Source organism: Rissa tridactyla, chromosome 3 (assembly GCF_028500815.1).
Source record: "Rissa tridactyla isolate bRisTri1 chromosome 3, bRisTri1.patW.cur.20221130, whole genome shotgun sequence".
NCBI classification, from domain to species: Eukaryota; Metazoa; Chordata; class Aves; order Charadriiformes; family Laridae; genus Rissa; species Rissa tridactyla.
This window is the reverse complement of record NC_071468.1, coordinates 54496924-54513891: the sequence shown is the minus strand read 5'-3', so window position 1 is coordinate 54513891 and position 16968 is coordinate 54496924. Positions and strand designations below refer to the sequence as shown.

Below are 16968 nucleotides of genomic sequence, written 5' to 3'. Positions count from 1 at the left end.
AGAACAATCAGGAAGAGCATCAAGTCAATCCAACAAGGATGCACTGAGCTCTTGTGATAATCACTGCTAAAATTGCAGGAAACGTTGCTAAATTCATTAGTAGTCTTAACAGCTTTATCAATGCTTATGCTAGCTGAAGGGGAGGAACAGACAGACTATGTCATTTCTTCTTGGTAGAAATCTGTCTTCTTCATCACTGCTGTTGAACTGAGTCAAAAGATAGAGCACTTTTCACTAACCCTAAACTGTATTGGGATGTGTGTTTAAGTATATACCTTTAATATTTCTGCGTGCTGTCACCTTACTCTCCACCACACACAGTCCTTCTTGTGCCCTGTAAAATAGGAATGCGTTTGGAGGGACGTGACCCTACCTGTCAGGTCAGCATTCGGCCACCAGCCAAGCTCACAGGCTTTACATGTGAATTCATCCTGAACAAATTCATTCTCCTTGCAAGCAGTGCAAATCCAGCAGCAGCTCACTTCTCCTTTCCTGATCACCTGTAATGCAAAATACATCCTCAGCTATTTTCCTCTATAAGACAACACAGAAGCCCCCCCAGCAGAGACCACCTGCACGTTTAAAATATGACAGGATTCCTGTGTAGGGCACATTTCAAACAACTAGAAAACATGAATCCTGATTCTGCATATTAAAATTTGTGCTTCGGAGTTCAAGGATAACCTCTGGGGACAATTCTATTTTGTTTTGGAGGGAGCAGTTCTGAGTTAAAAGTACAAAACCATTTTCCCTTCGGTACAGAGGCATGGTGAGTGTTATATTTTGAATCAAACTTGAGAAGAGGCTCAATCTGAGAGATGGTTCAGGTCAGGACTAGTATCTCAGCCCACGCTTAATATCTATTGCATAGTAAAAAGCAGTAAACAAAGTCAAGGGTTAGAACAAAGAGTGATCATGCATATGCATATATATATATATATACAGAAGCACATGCACACACACTTAAATTCCAATTTACATGGAAGTCTCTTTGGGTCTTGTAACACTAGTGTAAATAGAAATACACATAAAAGCAAATTAAAAAATATACTGCTAATAGGATGTAATGGGTCCTAGTAGAAAATAAAACCAATATGCAGTGACCAAGAGCGTACTTTGGAACGGCTCTTTTGGAGACAAATGTCCCTGAAAGTTATATCTTTCTCTGCTGTGAATGCTGGTAAGTGTAATGATCTAATATTGAAAAGATGGTTTCCACATCTTGGCTTCTCGTTTCATTACACTGAGTCTGAAAGGAAGATTAAGGATATCTCCAGCTCATGGGGCTCCAACAAAGACTCTGGCTCTGTGCCAGAATCTGGAATCCAGTCTTCTCTCCAGGAGCTTCCTATCCATCTATATGCAGAGCTAAGTGCAGTAGTGAAATACAAAATGTTTGTTTTACTGAATGCTGGCTTTGTGGGCTTTTTTTGTTAACATTTCCTCCTGCAGTCTGTGGAGAGAGTCCAATAGACTTCAATGGGAGCCGAAGCTGGCATTTTGTATGCATGGTGTTTACATATACACACATACACAAACTGCACAATCTCAAAAACAGGGAAAAGATGTTTTGGAGCGTAGTAAATACCAGTAATGTTTCCCCTCCAAGATTGTTTGAGTATGTCACTACGCCTTTGCCAAATCATCAATCACTTATTGCTTAGAGTAGCAGTATAGAATTAAAAAGCTGCAAATGTGCTTATTAAATGAAATTAGAAAGGAAGGTCTGCTCTAAGGTGATTTTCCTGAATGGGCTTCTTGCCGTTTTAAACTTACTGCATCCATACCATTTTGATAGTGAGGAACGTGTCTTTATGTCATCCAGACGTGGCAGGTGGCAACTTATTTGTAGTTTGATACAAGTGCTACTGTTTGGTAAACACAGAGTGATTTCATTTGTGTTTCCATACCTCCTGTTGTGAACATGAGATACAAATAGGCTTTTGTTTTTCTTTTTTTTTCTTTTTTTTTTGCAGGTGTTATTGCGGGAACAAAATACTGGATTCCCATGGGTCACGTTACTTTCAGGATCAGCCCCCAGGTGAATCACAGCCACTGAATGTTGTAGGCATTTTTAAGTGAAAATCTTTTTCTTACTTGCATAAGGTGAAATTCAAATCCCGTCACACTAGAAGATTCGGCATCACTACAACGGGCAATTTTAGAAAACATGGGCCTGTATATGGAATTGTAAGAGTAAGATATTAATTTAGGAGTCTTCCTATAGTTTTGGCTTTCCTGAAGAAAAGGAAATCCTATCCCTTGGCTTGCAAGAAGCTTGCTTGTGTTTAGGGAAAAAACACTGTCTGGTTATTCACATTTCTATAGGAGAAAGTAAGTGTTTGAGGCACACCTTAATCTGGCCCTTCAAGCAAGGCTCGCTGCACACCGACCGGACCATTCCACTCTTATTCATCTGAATCCTGTAGTCGTCAATGTTGAGCACACCCTCGTGCCAGGTCCCAATGAGGACGTAGTCATAGCGGTTGGGCTCTATGTACTGCAGGTTCATGATGTCATACCTGCAAGGGCAAGAAGAGAAAGCGAGTCACTGTCCTGCAACACGAAGGATAAAAATTTACCTTGCCCTTCTCCTTCTGCCTCCGTAAATATGCATGTCATCCCTTAATACCAGGGACTAGAGTTTCATGGGAACACCAAATACTGTAGCATTTGCAGCCAAATCATGGGAAATAACAGCTCTCATTGCCACACAATTACCAACTGCCTGCCCTGCTTACATAAAACTGTGGGTAAAGAGTTGCCTGTACAGGAAGAACTGCACATCAAAGACACCAAGCTCTGCTAAAGATGCACGTGTAGGCACTATCTAGATGGTGTGTTTTTCAGCTATTTTTTGAGATGTCTTTAACATTCACTTGGTGCCTACATACAAGTTGGTTGCAGTATAGCCCCTGCTGGGAGCTCTGAAGTAATCAGTAGAAAGGCTCAAACTAACTGAATTCGTATGCCATAAGTTAACTGTAAGCACTAGTTCAACTATTTATATTACCCAGCCCAGTGAGACTGTCAGGAAAAGTTGGCAGCTCAGGCACAAAATTTACTAACTCACCCTAGGCAAGTAGGAAAGAACTTCCCAAGGCTAATGTAAAGGAAGCATAAAACACTGCTACGATAAACATTCAGCTTCCCTACCTCCATCGTTGCCTTCCATGTGCTGGACCTGATGTGTGCACATCTCTTACTGATAATTATTCCATTCCTTCTTTAACCAACTGAATGTGGCTTGTGCAAAGCAAGGATTAACTGTGGTGATTTTTTAATAGGAAATAAGCAAAAACAGGACAATGAATACTGGAGAGTGCACAGAGAGGAGCAAACACAACAGAGGCTGGACCTACAGCCTGGCCTCTTAAGATGAGAAGGGGGAGGGCTTTGTTTAAAAAAAGACAAGAGAAAGAGGGCTGAGAACTAGAAATCAGCACTAGAGGAGAAAATCACAGAGCATTTTCTCTTTTCCAAGCTTGGGGCTTACTGCTTTGTTTTTCTCTACTGGATTGTCTCAGTCTCCGGGAAAAAAATTTGTTTATAATGAGTGTTGCTAATCTGTATGTGCTTTAGGAATGAAAGGTAAGCAAAGTATGAGCCGTAAGTAAAACTGGGATGCTTGGCTGTGGGCAGAGAGAGAGACATATCCATTTCTTTGTTTTCCCTTCTGAGGTTCAAACATGCAAAATTTCAGTGCTCTCTGCACTTCACAGAGGAAAGAGGTGCTAGAATTACTCTCTAGATGTCTGTTTTTCTTAATTGAGACTTTGGGATCTCTCTAGTTAAAGATGATTTAAAGAAGTGCATATTTACAGCCGTATTTAGACCTGCATCTTGCAAATATGCATGCTCAGATAATGTCAATGCCACTGCAGAGCTCCACTGAATTACATCGGAAAAGGGACTCTTGCCACGGAGTTCAATGGAGCTCCAAGCAGGAGGCAGCTCCACTGGTTGGCAATCAGCTACTAATTGAGGAGTTGCTTAGAAAAGGGGTGAATTTCAAATTCACCAGGAAACAATTCCTTCTCATATCCCGGTTCTTGCAAAGGAAGAACGTTAAAAAAAAGAAACACTGTTTTCGGGATTGAGAAGAATCAGGGTAGCAAGAACCAATAAGAGCCGGGCACTTTATAATGTAGACTTGACAGGAGTAAAATTGAGCAGGAATGTAAATGTCTCTTCCTAGCAAGAAGAACCTACTTGGATTTTAGTGTGACCTTGTATTAGACTGATACAAAATCAGTTACTCTGGGCTGGAAAATTAATTCAGGAAGGGGAATAAAAGATTACTAAAACCTCACATTCCCTTAATGGAATTTTTGAACCTGCACAGATTGTTTTCATTCTTGCAAAAATATATTACAAGGCACAGAGTGGCATTAATGCAATATCAATCAAGAGTTGGCAATTTCAGGGATAAGATTTTAGGTTGAAAGCCATTATGTTTTCTTATAATACTGTTCCCTTTTCTATCAGTTATCTGTCAAAGACTAAAGTATGCAGACTGAAAGCTCTTACACAGTCTTGCGTATGACAAGTTGTAGTACAATGTTTGCAGCTTTGATATGCAGCTTGAATTTTAAGTGGAGAAATGTGGTCTAACAAACATACTTGGTATATGGAGACATGCAGAAGTTCTTTATCCTTTTTGTCTTCTCCTTAATGAAAAATTTCTGCTTTGAGTAGGGACGAATTCAATGCTGGAACACCGCCCCCTATCCCCTCACTCACACATGTAAAGCTTTAACAGTTTTGGGCTGTGTCAAAGCTAAAAAATTATTATTCCAAAAGACAAGAGTTGTGAAGCTCTAAGAGAGTGAGGGCCATGGACGCAGCTGGATTTCAGACACATATGGCAGCATTTACAGAAGCCATGAAAACATTCTGCACATAAGAAAGTGAATCTTTCTTTTAATATAAGTGGCAAGCTCTTTAATATTGGGAAATGATGTGACCAAATAAGTTAATTTACTTGTGAGGTGAGCCCGACCACGAGCCAGCTGGTCACAGGCACACTCTTACTCTGGTTAGTCTGAGATGGCTGAAGTTACCTTTCTCCATATGACCAGACTGGCAGTAAGGTTTGCTGTCCTGGAAGGCAGAATGAAAACCGCAATGGTGAACAATGTTGGGATGTAACTGGCCAAACAACCACCCACGGAGCCGAACTCCAAAACAACCACGTATGTTTTGAGGTACATGCCTTTATATCCTATATAAGTTTGAAGTATTTGCACTATGCATTTGATAATTTACTTAAAGCATTGGAGTTGATAGAGTTGCCATATCTGAAGCCAGAACAGCTACTGGAAATTTTGAATTAAATAGAGCTATACGGGTCTACATCTGAGTCTAGTTAGGGTAAAATGAACAACAACGTTTCTCTTAGCTTGTGAACCTCAGCATTTCTCCACACATCAGAGGTCCAGTGTAGGGGCTGAAAGTTCTCCTGACAGTTGTCACATAGTGTTTTATGGTCAGAGGCCTATGCAAATTGTTCGTCTGAGAGAGGTAATTTTTTTCATACCTGCCATAAGCCAAAAGTAGGCAGTGACCCTGGAACAGACGAGAGCTCAAAATGGATCTATCCCCTGCCCCTTGCATAGGCCCAGAGAAGGATGTGGTGTTGACTACTGCATCCCTCACAACTTGTCCAGCCATTTCTGGGAATTTGAGTGATATGATTACTATTGAGAAAGGAAATGGGAAGTACTCAATGAAAGTAAAAAGTTCAGCAATTTTACCAGCATGTTCTTAATGACAGTATAGTGAGCACAAAAAGCTGTTGATTTTCCAGAGCTACATCCACGTCATTTTTCCCAGAGGCAGTGCAGTCAGTTAAGTGACTGCATTTGTGCCCTTCTGGTAGAGCTCTGCTTCACATTTCTGCATAAAAGCTCTTCAAAGAAAAGATTCTGCACAGGAGAAATAAACCTTTGAAAAAGTGCTTCATTTTCTAATCTCATTTTGATAAAATCTTGAAACCATTAATTGAGCCCTAGATAGAAAAAGGGTTACATCTAAATAAATGGTTAAGGTTTGGTGAAGCTGCAAGGGGTTCAAAACAGGAAATTCTGTGAGTGTCAGGCAAACATAACTACAGGCATCTCTATCTGCTCTACCCATGACGATTGTAAGTAGGAGCTTGTGAGAGTCAATTGCTCAAAGAACCTCACAGATTTTGAAAATAAAGTATGAGGAAGCTTGGTGCCTTCTAACAAGGAATATTGATTTATTCCATCTTGTGAAGTTGGTTTGTTCACATGATATGGTAACATAATATCAAAAAACTTTTTACATATTTGTGTAACTTTCTTGCACTGGCATAGAAAAGCTAAAAAACTAGGAAATTTCAGATCTGGCTCTCTTTGCTGCATTTAGGTCTTGTATGCGGTGTTTATCTTTTCATTTCGCTGAGGTACAAAAGCTCTTTGGGTATTGATACAGTGGTAGGGTACATTCATTCATCCACAGAGAGCTTTTCCATGTGGAGCTGTGGAAACACTAGGGCTAATCTGGAGCTAAATCCAATTCTCCATGGGCGTAAACTACTGCTGGCATATAAAGATCTGGCAGACTGTGTAGATCCCATTTCATATACACATCACCATGCCCTGATATGATATTGCCCATGTCATCAGTGCCATAGATCAATACAAGGATTACAGCATGAATAACAAAAGGGTTAATTGAACTTTCTTGCCCAAACTTGCTAACTTTAGATGTGAAAATATAAATGAGGAGCAACTAAAAAAAAAAAAATCCTACCTAAAATAACTGAAAATTGTAAATGGGCCAGGGAATCAAGAGAAATGAACCCTGCTAAAGACTAAAGTGATGGATGGAATAAATTCTATCATTCTGACCTACTCAGAGAAATATCCTGATATAAACCCTCCTATATTTTGAATTCAGGAACTGTTCATTCCAATTCTATGCTTGATACTGATGAGAGCTGCTGAAATACTCTTAGGTGACAAGACAATAAATAAGATTTGGGCTAAAATTGGAAAATCACACCTAAACATCAAACCAAATAACTGACAGCCAGCCAATGTAGCATCCATAAAGCTGGAGTAATGCTTTTATGGAGATAAATAGTGTGTGATAAAATTAAAGCTGTACTAAGCAGTAATTTCTCTGTATTATCTAAATGATATGTACTTAAGATTTGATTTATGCATTTGTGTCAATAAGTATGTGTTTGACTGTAAGGGAATTGCTTGTCTCTACTTTCAAAGTCTGACGCAGCTTGTCTATATCTTTGACTAAAAAAAAAGTATACAGAGCTTAATGGGAAGACCAAACTGACCAGCTTTTTCTTACTATTTAAATGTAACGAGCTGTTTAAATGTATATACTCTTCAAATATAACAAGCAATGCAAATAGCAAATGTTAAAAAAATTGGTCATTTTTGCTAATAAAATCTAGTAATAGAAATAAGAGTTGCTTTAAGGCCACCATGTCTTACAAATACTCTCTGAAAGCATATTCCAGACTGCAAACTCTTGTTTATTCCAGAGCACTCTCTTTGTGCAGTGTTGGCACTCAGATGCATTTATGCAATGAGCCCAAAGATGGAGTGAGAGAGTCTTTTATAACACTTTAATAACTCAGTAGGAAAACTATCTTCAATGAAGTAATCCCTGAGTAAGTTTCAGTTAATAATGGATTGTGTACTTCAGCAGCTGAATTAAACTTCTTTGTAAAAAAACAAACAAACAAAAAAACCTCAAAGATAAACCCACCTGGGAGGTGTCTCACTTAAAATAGTTGGACAGAGCCCACAGAACTAAATGAACAGGAAAAGATTTCTGTCAGCTGGCCCCCATAAGAGAAAAAAAGGTGACATCTGAGTCCACAAAGTTGCTGTCTCACCCATTGCTCAGGTACATACTGTGTCTGCTAGGGAGGGGTAGACAGTAGCAGCTACCACAGCTGGAATTTACCAGACCCCAAATGACTGAAACACAGTACCTTCTGGCAAAAACCCCTATTTGTCCTGCTTTCCTTGGACCTGTCTTTAAACTCTGGGACAGCCGAGACACTTGGAGTGAACCAAGTTAAGAAGAGCACACAGGAGTTCACCAAGCAGAACTAAATAGTGTCTGGCGAGGATACAGTGCTACATCCCGGGGGCACTTGGAGCAGCAGAGATCCAGCTGCAAAAGGATGTGCTCTACAGCTCTGCCTTCAAAACCTTAGTAGGCAAATGCTTCATTAATTTCCAAGCACTTGTATTAGGCTTTATACCTATTAAAACCCTGGTGCTGAGCCCCAGTAGTAGCTCAGACACCAAAAGACTGTGAGGTACAAGGTTTGTCCTCTCCCGAAATACTAAAAATGTTACAGGCTGTACTGTAGTTCCTGCCTCAATTTGAACTGTAGCTATCAATATAGCATGTGTTACCAGTGTTATTTCTGGATATTGGTAAGACTAATCCAGATAACTCCATTTACATCTCAGGGTATGCATATGCTGTATGCTTCAGCAAAACAGCCAAAGAAATCTCCATCACCAAACCCAGCAACATTCCCCCTTCCCAGCATCTGGTTTAATTAGCTGAGATGAAACATCTCTTTACCTTCCAGGTGCATCTCCTTTTTCATCAAACCAAACTTCTTCTCCAGAAACACCGATGAATGAGGATTTGAGGAGGAACTCCAAGAGCTTGCTGCCATCAATTGGCTTCATAGCATCACACAGCCCAACATGTCCAGGGCAAAGGGAATGATGCATATTTTGGAGCCCATGAGCCATGGCATATATAGCATTGATGACAAATCCCATTTTACTGTCTTGCACATAGTTTTCTTCTAGGCTTTCATTGCCTAAAATAGTAAGAAAAAAGTGTTGTTATAAACAAAGATGAAATAACATGAACGTACAAAAATGCAGTGAAAGGTAAAAAGGAATTTTCTTATTTCTGTTATAAAGCTTTAGAAGCATAAATCAGGTGCCAGCCAGGGATTTTAATTAAATAATAACAAAAAAATAAAAAAAACCCCAAACCCAACACTTCTTTTTTTTTCAGAAATCTTTAATTCATTGAAAGTGAAATGCCTCATGAGAAAGCACCAGTTTAATCAAATTGTCAGCTTTAATTTGTTCTTTTTGGAATTTCTGCTTGTCATTCCCTAATGTTGTTTATGCCAAGAAGGGTTAAACAGCCCAGCATGAGAACAATGAATTTCATCTAGAACAATTTTTTAAAGCAATTTGCTTGTAAATTTGACTTTTTGTCACACTTGAAGATATTTTTTGTTTGAAATCTCAAGTTTTTGAGGGCCAAGATAGCAAGGTCCCTTTCAGTGTTAATAAGCAAACCAGCACCACTTCTCGAGTTATCAGAACTAATCATTTTAGCTAAAAGTAGTAGTAGGTATGCCAATTTGGGATTGCTACAGAAAGTCAAATGAACTTCATAACACTAAAGGAATTTTTATGTAACTGCAGCTTAGACGACCCTGTATGAGCAGACATGGAAGTCTCTGTCCATTGAGCAGAAACAACGTGGCGCTGAAGGTTTTCCCCGCACGTAGGTTTTAGTTCTGACCTGCTGATGTGCAGGCACTGCCAGAGGGTACCATTTGTGGTTGCATTTCACATCAGACCCCTCTGGGTCCTGGGCCATTCCCTGGCTTCCTGTCACGAGCTGCTGCAGGCTGTCAGCGCCAACCCCGAGGCAAGACCGACCTGTGCTGCAGGAGTCCTGAAGGAGCTGGAATTAAGAAACCTCCCTGTTTTGTTTCCTTCCCCCTGAGTCATTTTATCACAGCATGCTCCAAACTCAAGATGCTTTTATCTGTAAACCTCCCACATTACTCGGTGTTTAACAGGCATTTGTAATCCAGTCTCTGCTACTTTGTCTAAGTAACACCTTGTCTACACCAGGGAAGTAGGATGTGTGAGAGACTAGGTGTTAACTGACACTTCTCAAATCCAGGTTGGAGAAGATAGTTGTCATTTCAGTATGAAGAAAACAGGAAAATCTACAAGTTCACTGCAACTTTCAAGTTAAAAAATAGAAACAGTTCCTTCCCCTAATGTAGGTACGATATGGCTTTCAAATCAAATAATGAAAACCATGCTTGTATTTATCCTTGGAAAAGGCTCTGATTTGGTAGGTCGTCTCAGCTCGTTTGCCCTGCAACTCAGAAATGTCAAATGGGGAGTCATTAGGATAGCAGAAATGCCAAAGGCAGGTATTTCTAGCTTGCTTTCTCTGGGTCTTTGCAACTGGGCAAGAAAGTATTGCTTCAGTAACTGTTTTTCAGATAAGCTGAAGATAGCAAACAGTTGTGGTGGTGGTGAATTAAAAAAGCCTTGTGAAAATAGCATAATCTGACTGAATGAGTTCATGTGCTCCTCTCACTGCCAACACCACTGAGCAAGGAGCAGCTGGAGAAGTATTTCCCAGAGGCAACATATCTGCCACTTTCTTTGCTGGAGAAGGTTCATAGCTCCCATTCAAATCGCAGGAAACAAATGTCATTCCAATCCTTGTTCAGAAACATAGAAAGAATAGAAATCTTATATGTAAGCTGACAGAAGCAAAGAGTATGGCACTACATGTACCCTCTCCTAGGTACTGCATATAGTACGTACAGCATGGTCTAGACATCTGTTGCCTGACTATGTTAGTATGCAGTCCGTATATGGCATCTCTAGGTGTGTTTTATCTGCTGATTAGTCCCTTAGGATTAACAGACTGTGAATTTATCACTGATTCTGCTTTCTTGTAGATAGAAAATTAATGTGTTCTCCATCCCTACGTGAAAGAGAGGTGGAAAGCCCCTGATCTCGGCAGGGCAGCCCTCTCTTGCTTGTGAAGCTTCTAGGCAGCAAGTCGTGGAAGACATCACAAAATGACTGACAGTGCACAGCACAATCAACTATTTTCTGCCTGAGAGTCTATCTCAGATACCTCCTTAATTTCTCAGTTAGTTAAAAAAAAAAAAAAAAGAACGTAAACATCAGTGACACTTGCAGGAGCTACTGATAGCATCCATATGTGTTTCCTGAGGCAAGCATTCATGTGGCTGCCGGAGGTAGGAAACTAAATGTAACAGAACTTGCCAATGTTTTTAAAAGAGGCCATTTCCCTCAAGTATGTATTAACTCAGCAAAGCAAAGCATGCATTTAGTTTCTAATATTTCAATATAACATGCATACCTCCAAAGAGAATAAATATTTGATGGTGGGAGGATTTGCTTTTGACTAATTAGGAGTTAACGCCTAGCTTATGTAGAGGCTCCAAGCATCTAGTCCCACACTGCAGAGATGACTGCCTTAACATTACCCACAGAAATAATTATATTGTAGTGGAAGGCAACATGTGAAGAATCATATTGTAATGAATTTTCTACAGTTCAGTAATATAAACATCCCTATGTGTAAATAAGATATTTTCCAGTAAATCCAGCATGAGAAGTCAAGCTGTACCTAAACTTAACTTCCTGCAGTCGAAATCCATTTTATTTCATTTCACTTCATCATTGTAAGTTATTGATATACTTATGCATTTAAACTTGTGAAAATTCACTTATGACACTCAGTAAGAAATGTGTGGGGTTTTTTTAAAACAAATGAAATAATGGAATTATGTTCAGCCAGAGACAAAACAGAAGCATTCAATGTTCAATTAAATTTTCATAGGACAGCTTTTCAACAAATGTAAGAACTATATTATGTTTATTATGGGTTTCTCTGTAAAGCTGTGTTTTTCCTCAGTAGGTCTTTGCAATGTAACAAAGGGCAAAGCAGAACTCTGGACTGCAAAATATTTATTTTTCCTTCCTCTCTCATCCTTTGGAAATATACCATTGATCTACAAAGACTAATTTGAACACTAGAGTTTATTAAGATTAAAAATAGAAAAGTATTTTGTTAGCTTTCTTTTTTTTAATTTTTTTTTTATTTTAAGGACCTTAGCTTTCATTAAGCAAAGAAAAATTGTAAGCCATGTGATTAATTGAAGTCACTCAAATTAGGCCATTACTTTTCTGAATGACCTTGAAGAATTCAGGTGTCCTCAATTTCATACTTACTTATATTTGTATTGGATGCAATGCAAACCTTCCTTTAATAATTTCATTTTAATAGTTCCTCAATAGTTTGACTCATTTTTTTTCTCTTTACAGTTTTGGTTTTAGTCTTTGTTTCTGTCAGTCAATCTTAAAGCTGAAAAAGGAGGAGGGTATATACACACATATACTACTAAAACAAAAAAAAACAAAACCAAAAACCCCCCCAAACACCACGGTCCGGCTGCACACAACTGAAAAATGCTCCTAGCACTGCTAAAAGTAATACCTAAGCAAAGGGGGAAGGAAGACAGGACAGACCAAAATTTCATGAAACCCACTGTGAGTCTTTCCTTTTACCATAACAATGTGCCTCAAATCTAACTAATATTAGCTTCAGCTACGTACTTAGAAGAGCCTGAATGTGAAGCAACCATTAATTTAGTCTAGTGCCTTTGCTGTGAAGTCAGTGTGGTGCTAACACTGTTCTCAAGAGCAGAGCAGGTACACGTGCAAATCCCACTGGACAAACTGAAATTAAGAAAAACTATACTATCAGAATTATGGCTAGAAATAAGTTAACTTTCATGTATAAATTAAATATAGGAAAAGTCTATGTTAATATCCTGTTCAGAATGGACAGGCAAGGAAACAATGGTGGAGGTGTTGCTCTCTACGTCAAGAAATAGAGTGTGAAGAGCTATTTATGAAGAATAGCCACGAGCAGGTTGACAGTTTATGGGTAAGAATTAGAGAATGAGGCAATAAAGAGAACCTTGTGGTTGGTGTCTACTACAGGCCGCCTGATCAAGGGGAGTCTACTGATGAAGCCTTCTTAGTCCAGCTACAGGAGGCATTGTGCTCACAGGCTCTTGTCCTGCTGGGGGACTTCAACCACCCCAACATCTGCTGGAAAAGTAGCACTGTGAGCTGTAGGCAAACCAGGAGACTCCTGGAATGCATTGAGGTTAACTTCTTAAGCCAGATATTTGCCAGTCCTACAAGAGGGGATGCGATACTGAACCTGTTGGTCACTAACACAAGCTAGCTTATCGGTGATGTCAAGATTGGAGGCAGCCTGGGCTGCAGTGATCATGCACTGTTGGAGTTCACAGTCCTGAGGGATGTGGGTCAGGCAAACAGTAGAGGACCCTGATTTAGACTAGATATAAGGAAGAACTTTTCTACAATGAGGGTGGGTGAAACACTGGGAACAGAGAGGTTGTAGATGTTGAGATTCAGCGTGAGGTAGAGGATGAGGGTGAGGTAGAGGATGAATGTTTCCAGATCCCTGGAAACATTCAAGGTCAGGTTGGATCATGCCCTGAGTAACCTGATCTAGTTGAAGACCTCCATGCTCATTGCAGGGGGGTTGGACTAGGTGACCATTAAAGGTCCCTTCCAACCCAAACTATTCTATGATTCTATGATATTCAATAAGAAACTAAGCATGAAGGAGTAGTCATTTGCAGTCCTCAGAAAGGCAAGGGCAGGAAGGAATTTGGGATGGAACGAAATGTAAAAACATTTTGGTTGGGGAATCTGATCAATACCTAGCCAGTTGGTAAATTTTGAACAAACACATACATTTGATAAAGAACACAGTCTGTTCACAGATGACTCCTGATTAGAATAAAAAGCCAAAATCTATTGAATAAAATTGTTATAAACTATAATGTTTCATCTAGAATAAGCAGATAGTTTTATGGTTTGTTACTGTCATCTGCTGAATATTCAAGGTCACATAAAAAGTGATTTTACTGTCTTGGTCCAGTTAGCAACTATTATGAGAGCCATCATCTTGTCTGGTGGTTCTGACAGAGGTCTAAAGGTCTTAGAGATTACGTATACTGCCTTCTTTATTTGTAGCAGTCCTTCCCGGGATTGATATGCTTCATGGGTAGGCCATATGAGATTTTAGCTTTGTTGCAAGTTGCAAAATGGTGATGGTTACATTCAGTATGAGTGCTTATTTAAGAAAAAAAATTATTCAGGCAGCACAATTGGGGCTAAATTTCTCTGGGAAGATGAAATAAAAGAAACCTCCCATACCTGGACTGCTTGTTTAACAACTTGGCACAAAGCCATGCTAAAGAGTAAAGGGGGCTCCCCCACAAAATGCCAGGTGGCAGAGCAGAGGGTTACACCATGAACCAGTAGAGCAGTACCTAGGGTCACAGCAGATGTCCACATGCATTGGAGAAATCATGGAGGCAGATTTCTTATGCTCTCCTTCAGTTCCAACATACATCGCCTTAACCACAGGGTGGTCAAACACAGGAACAGGCTTCCTTGGGGGGATGGTTCATGCCCTAAGCCTGTCAGTGTTTAAGAGGCACTTGGACAATGACCTTCATAACATGTTTTAACTTTTGGTCAGGCAGTTGGAGTAGATTGTAGGTCCCTTCCAACTGAACTGAATTAAGAATAAAACAACAAAACAGAACGACTTTGAGCAAATGTACCCATCTGGCTCTGTACAAGTTTGTGTAGAGATGTGCTAGTGACATAGCATGTCCTTGGAAAACAATGGAAGTCACATATCTTGCAGTGTCTCATGTTATAGAAGATCTGACAAACTTTGACCGCAACAAATTTGTGTCATAGGATCCTGCAAGGAGCAGGGCAGAAGGCCAACATGCTGAACTGATCAGTCATTTCAAATCTAGGTCCCTATAGGTTATTTTGCTAAAGATTGTTTTGGCAACTAAATGACACATGAAAGGTGATGAACAGACTTAACTTACTGTGATTTCAGTGGAACTTTAGGACATTTGGCTTCCTAGAAAATTTAAAGCACTTTTATTTGGATGCTTAACTATCTAATTATGGTTTTATCTTTGGACTTATAGGGAAGAAAATGCAATGAATTCGACATTTCTGTTTTGTCTCCAATTCCTTGAAATTTTTTTTTTTATTTTATTTAGTAATAGCTAATCCTCTGAATAACCATGCCAAACTAAGATTCTATGAAATAATTTTTGCAAAGGGTTTTATTTGTTTAAACTCATTTGTGGTTATTAGTTCAGATATTTCACAAATACTACCAGTTCACTCCCTCTTACATTCTATTTATAACGTCTCTTACATTATCTAACAACACAGATAACAACAAAATTATTTAATAAATTTCACTTAAGGCACTGCAAAATGAATAACACAGACTATAATGTCTCTAAACGTAATTAGTATAACAATGGTGTGTTCAAAACCTGTGCAATAACTGTCTTTTTCTCTTCTATCACCTCCTTAATACCAAGTGCATTCTGTTCATTAATATTGTATGGCTGAATGAAATCCTCCCCTCTTGACAGTATAAAAAGGACTTTTGTTCACACCACTGCACTCATTATGTCCAGATGTAAACCACAGGCAACAAGTCAGATTAGTAAAAGTCAGTTATTCTATATGAAAACACCCAAACACCCATCTCTTTCAGCCCACCAGCAAATAGACAGCTACAAGAATTTTTGAGGTTGAGTTTTCAGAAGTAACTGCGTGTTTTCCAGGCAATTCCAGCTGTAGCTGACTGCCTATGAGGGAAAGCCCAGGAAATACTACCTGGTGACCAGAAGAAGCAATTGTGGATCAGGGCTGCAGGCTTCACTTGTGGGCTGTCTCAATGACCTTGCTGTCTCTGTGTGCAAGCTACTCTGACCGCAAACAATTTGTGGAAAACTGTTTGTGTGTGTGTGTTTTACCAAGCCAAAAGAGGGTCAGAAAAAAGAGGTGGTGTTTCAATCTCAATTAAAAAATGATTTGCAATTTTCATGAGACGGAATGATAGGTTGAAAAATTTATCACAGACCATAATAAATGCTTTGTTCAACCTACAAAAAGTAATCCCACCATGGTAAATTATTGTTTCTTGTATGGCTTCTGCTCCCAGGAAATGAGTTATTATACTGTTTTCAAAAAAAAGCAACCATATGTGAAATGGTTACCCCTTCACTTCCTACTTTGATGTCTGCATCTTTGCAGCAGGGAGTAAAGTTCAAGAGGCAGCTAAATACACTGAAAGAGTTGAGAGATAGGACATATAGGGAGGATGGTAGCAGAGCTATCAAAAAGACACAAGATTAAACAGGTAACTCAATTGCCATTGTTTGTGAACTTTTTGTTTGACCAGATGAAGCTCCACTACTTGTCAGGTAAGGGTGAGGAGGATGTATTATTTAAGAAAAGGGATCTTTCCTTAACTGCCTCTTGAGCATCATGTCACTGGTCTATAGAAAATAATGCTGCATTCTCTATAGAATTGCAAGTTGCTCTGCCCTTTGGCAAGAAGAGAGGAAGCAGAGCTTTCACTGGGGCAGCTAAAAGGAGGAAATATCTTACAATATGCGGGTTCTATGCCAGATTTGACACGCTGATAAACATTTGACATCTTACAGTACTCATGAAGCAATAAATGGAGTTCACAGGGTTGCAGACTACATTTTCAGGATGTCATTAAATCAGAAAGGTTTTGCTTCCAGTCTTCAAATGGTTTTCATTTCCCCAAGCAAAGAGATTCAATTCATGCAATTATATTTGATGTATTTTTCCCTGAAAAGCTAGGATACAATTACAGTTACCAGTTGAGACACCCTGCTATTTTCTTTCTGAGCAGAGGGAAATCTATGGGCGTCCCAGATACTACTGCTTTGTTACATCTGGTGAATGTTGCTTTTTAATTGGGATTAGTGTACTTCTATTCTTGTATAAAACCATAGAGAGAAGTGAAAGCAATTCAAAAGTTGGGCACTCAGCAGAAGCTCCTCAAAAATTTGCACTAGAATTCTCTAAGTGTCATGGTTTCAGCTGGGATGGAGTTAACTTTCTTGTTAGCAGCTGGTGTAGGGCTATGTTTTGGATTTGGCATGAGAAATACTGTTAATATTGCACTGATGTTTTCAGTTGTTGCTAGGCACTCGAGGACTTTTCT

At 39.3% G+C, this 16968-nt stretch overlaps 1 protein-coding gene across 3 annotated transcripts in view; it reads right to left on the bottom strand.

Annotated features, from left to right (window-relative positions):
• The window catches only part of GRM1 (glutamate metabotropic receptor 1), a 189006-nt gene that overhangs the window by 34967 nt on the left and 137071 nt on the right, over window positions 1-16968 (bottom strand). For all 3 annotated transcript variants that reach the window (XM_054195397.1, XM_054195398.1, XM_054195399.1), the window contains exons 4-6: window positions 8599-8845; window positions 2354-2522; window positions 374-500 (exon numbers count right to left, since the gene is read on the bottom strand). In XM_054195397.1, coding sequence (XP_054051372.1) covers window positions 374-500; window positions 2354-2522; window positions 8599-8845 — 543 coding nt within the window. The remainder of the gene's footprint in view (window positions 1-373; window positions 501-2353; window positions 2523-8598; window positions 8846-16968) is intronic.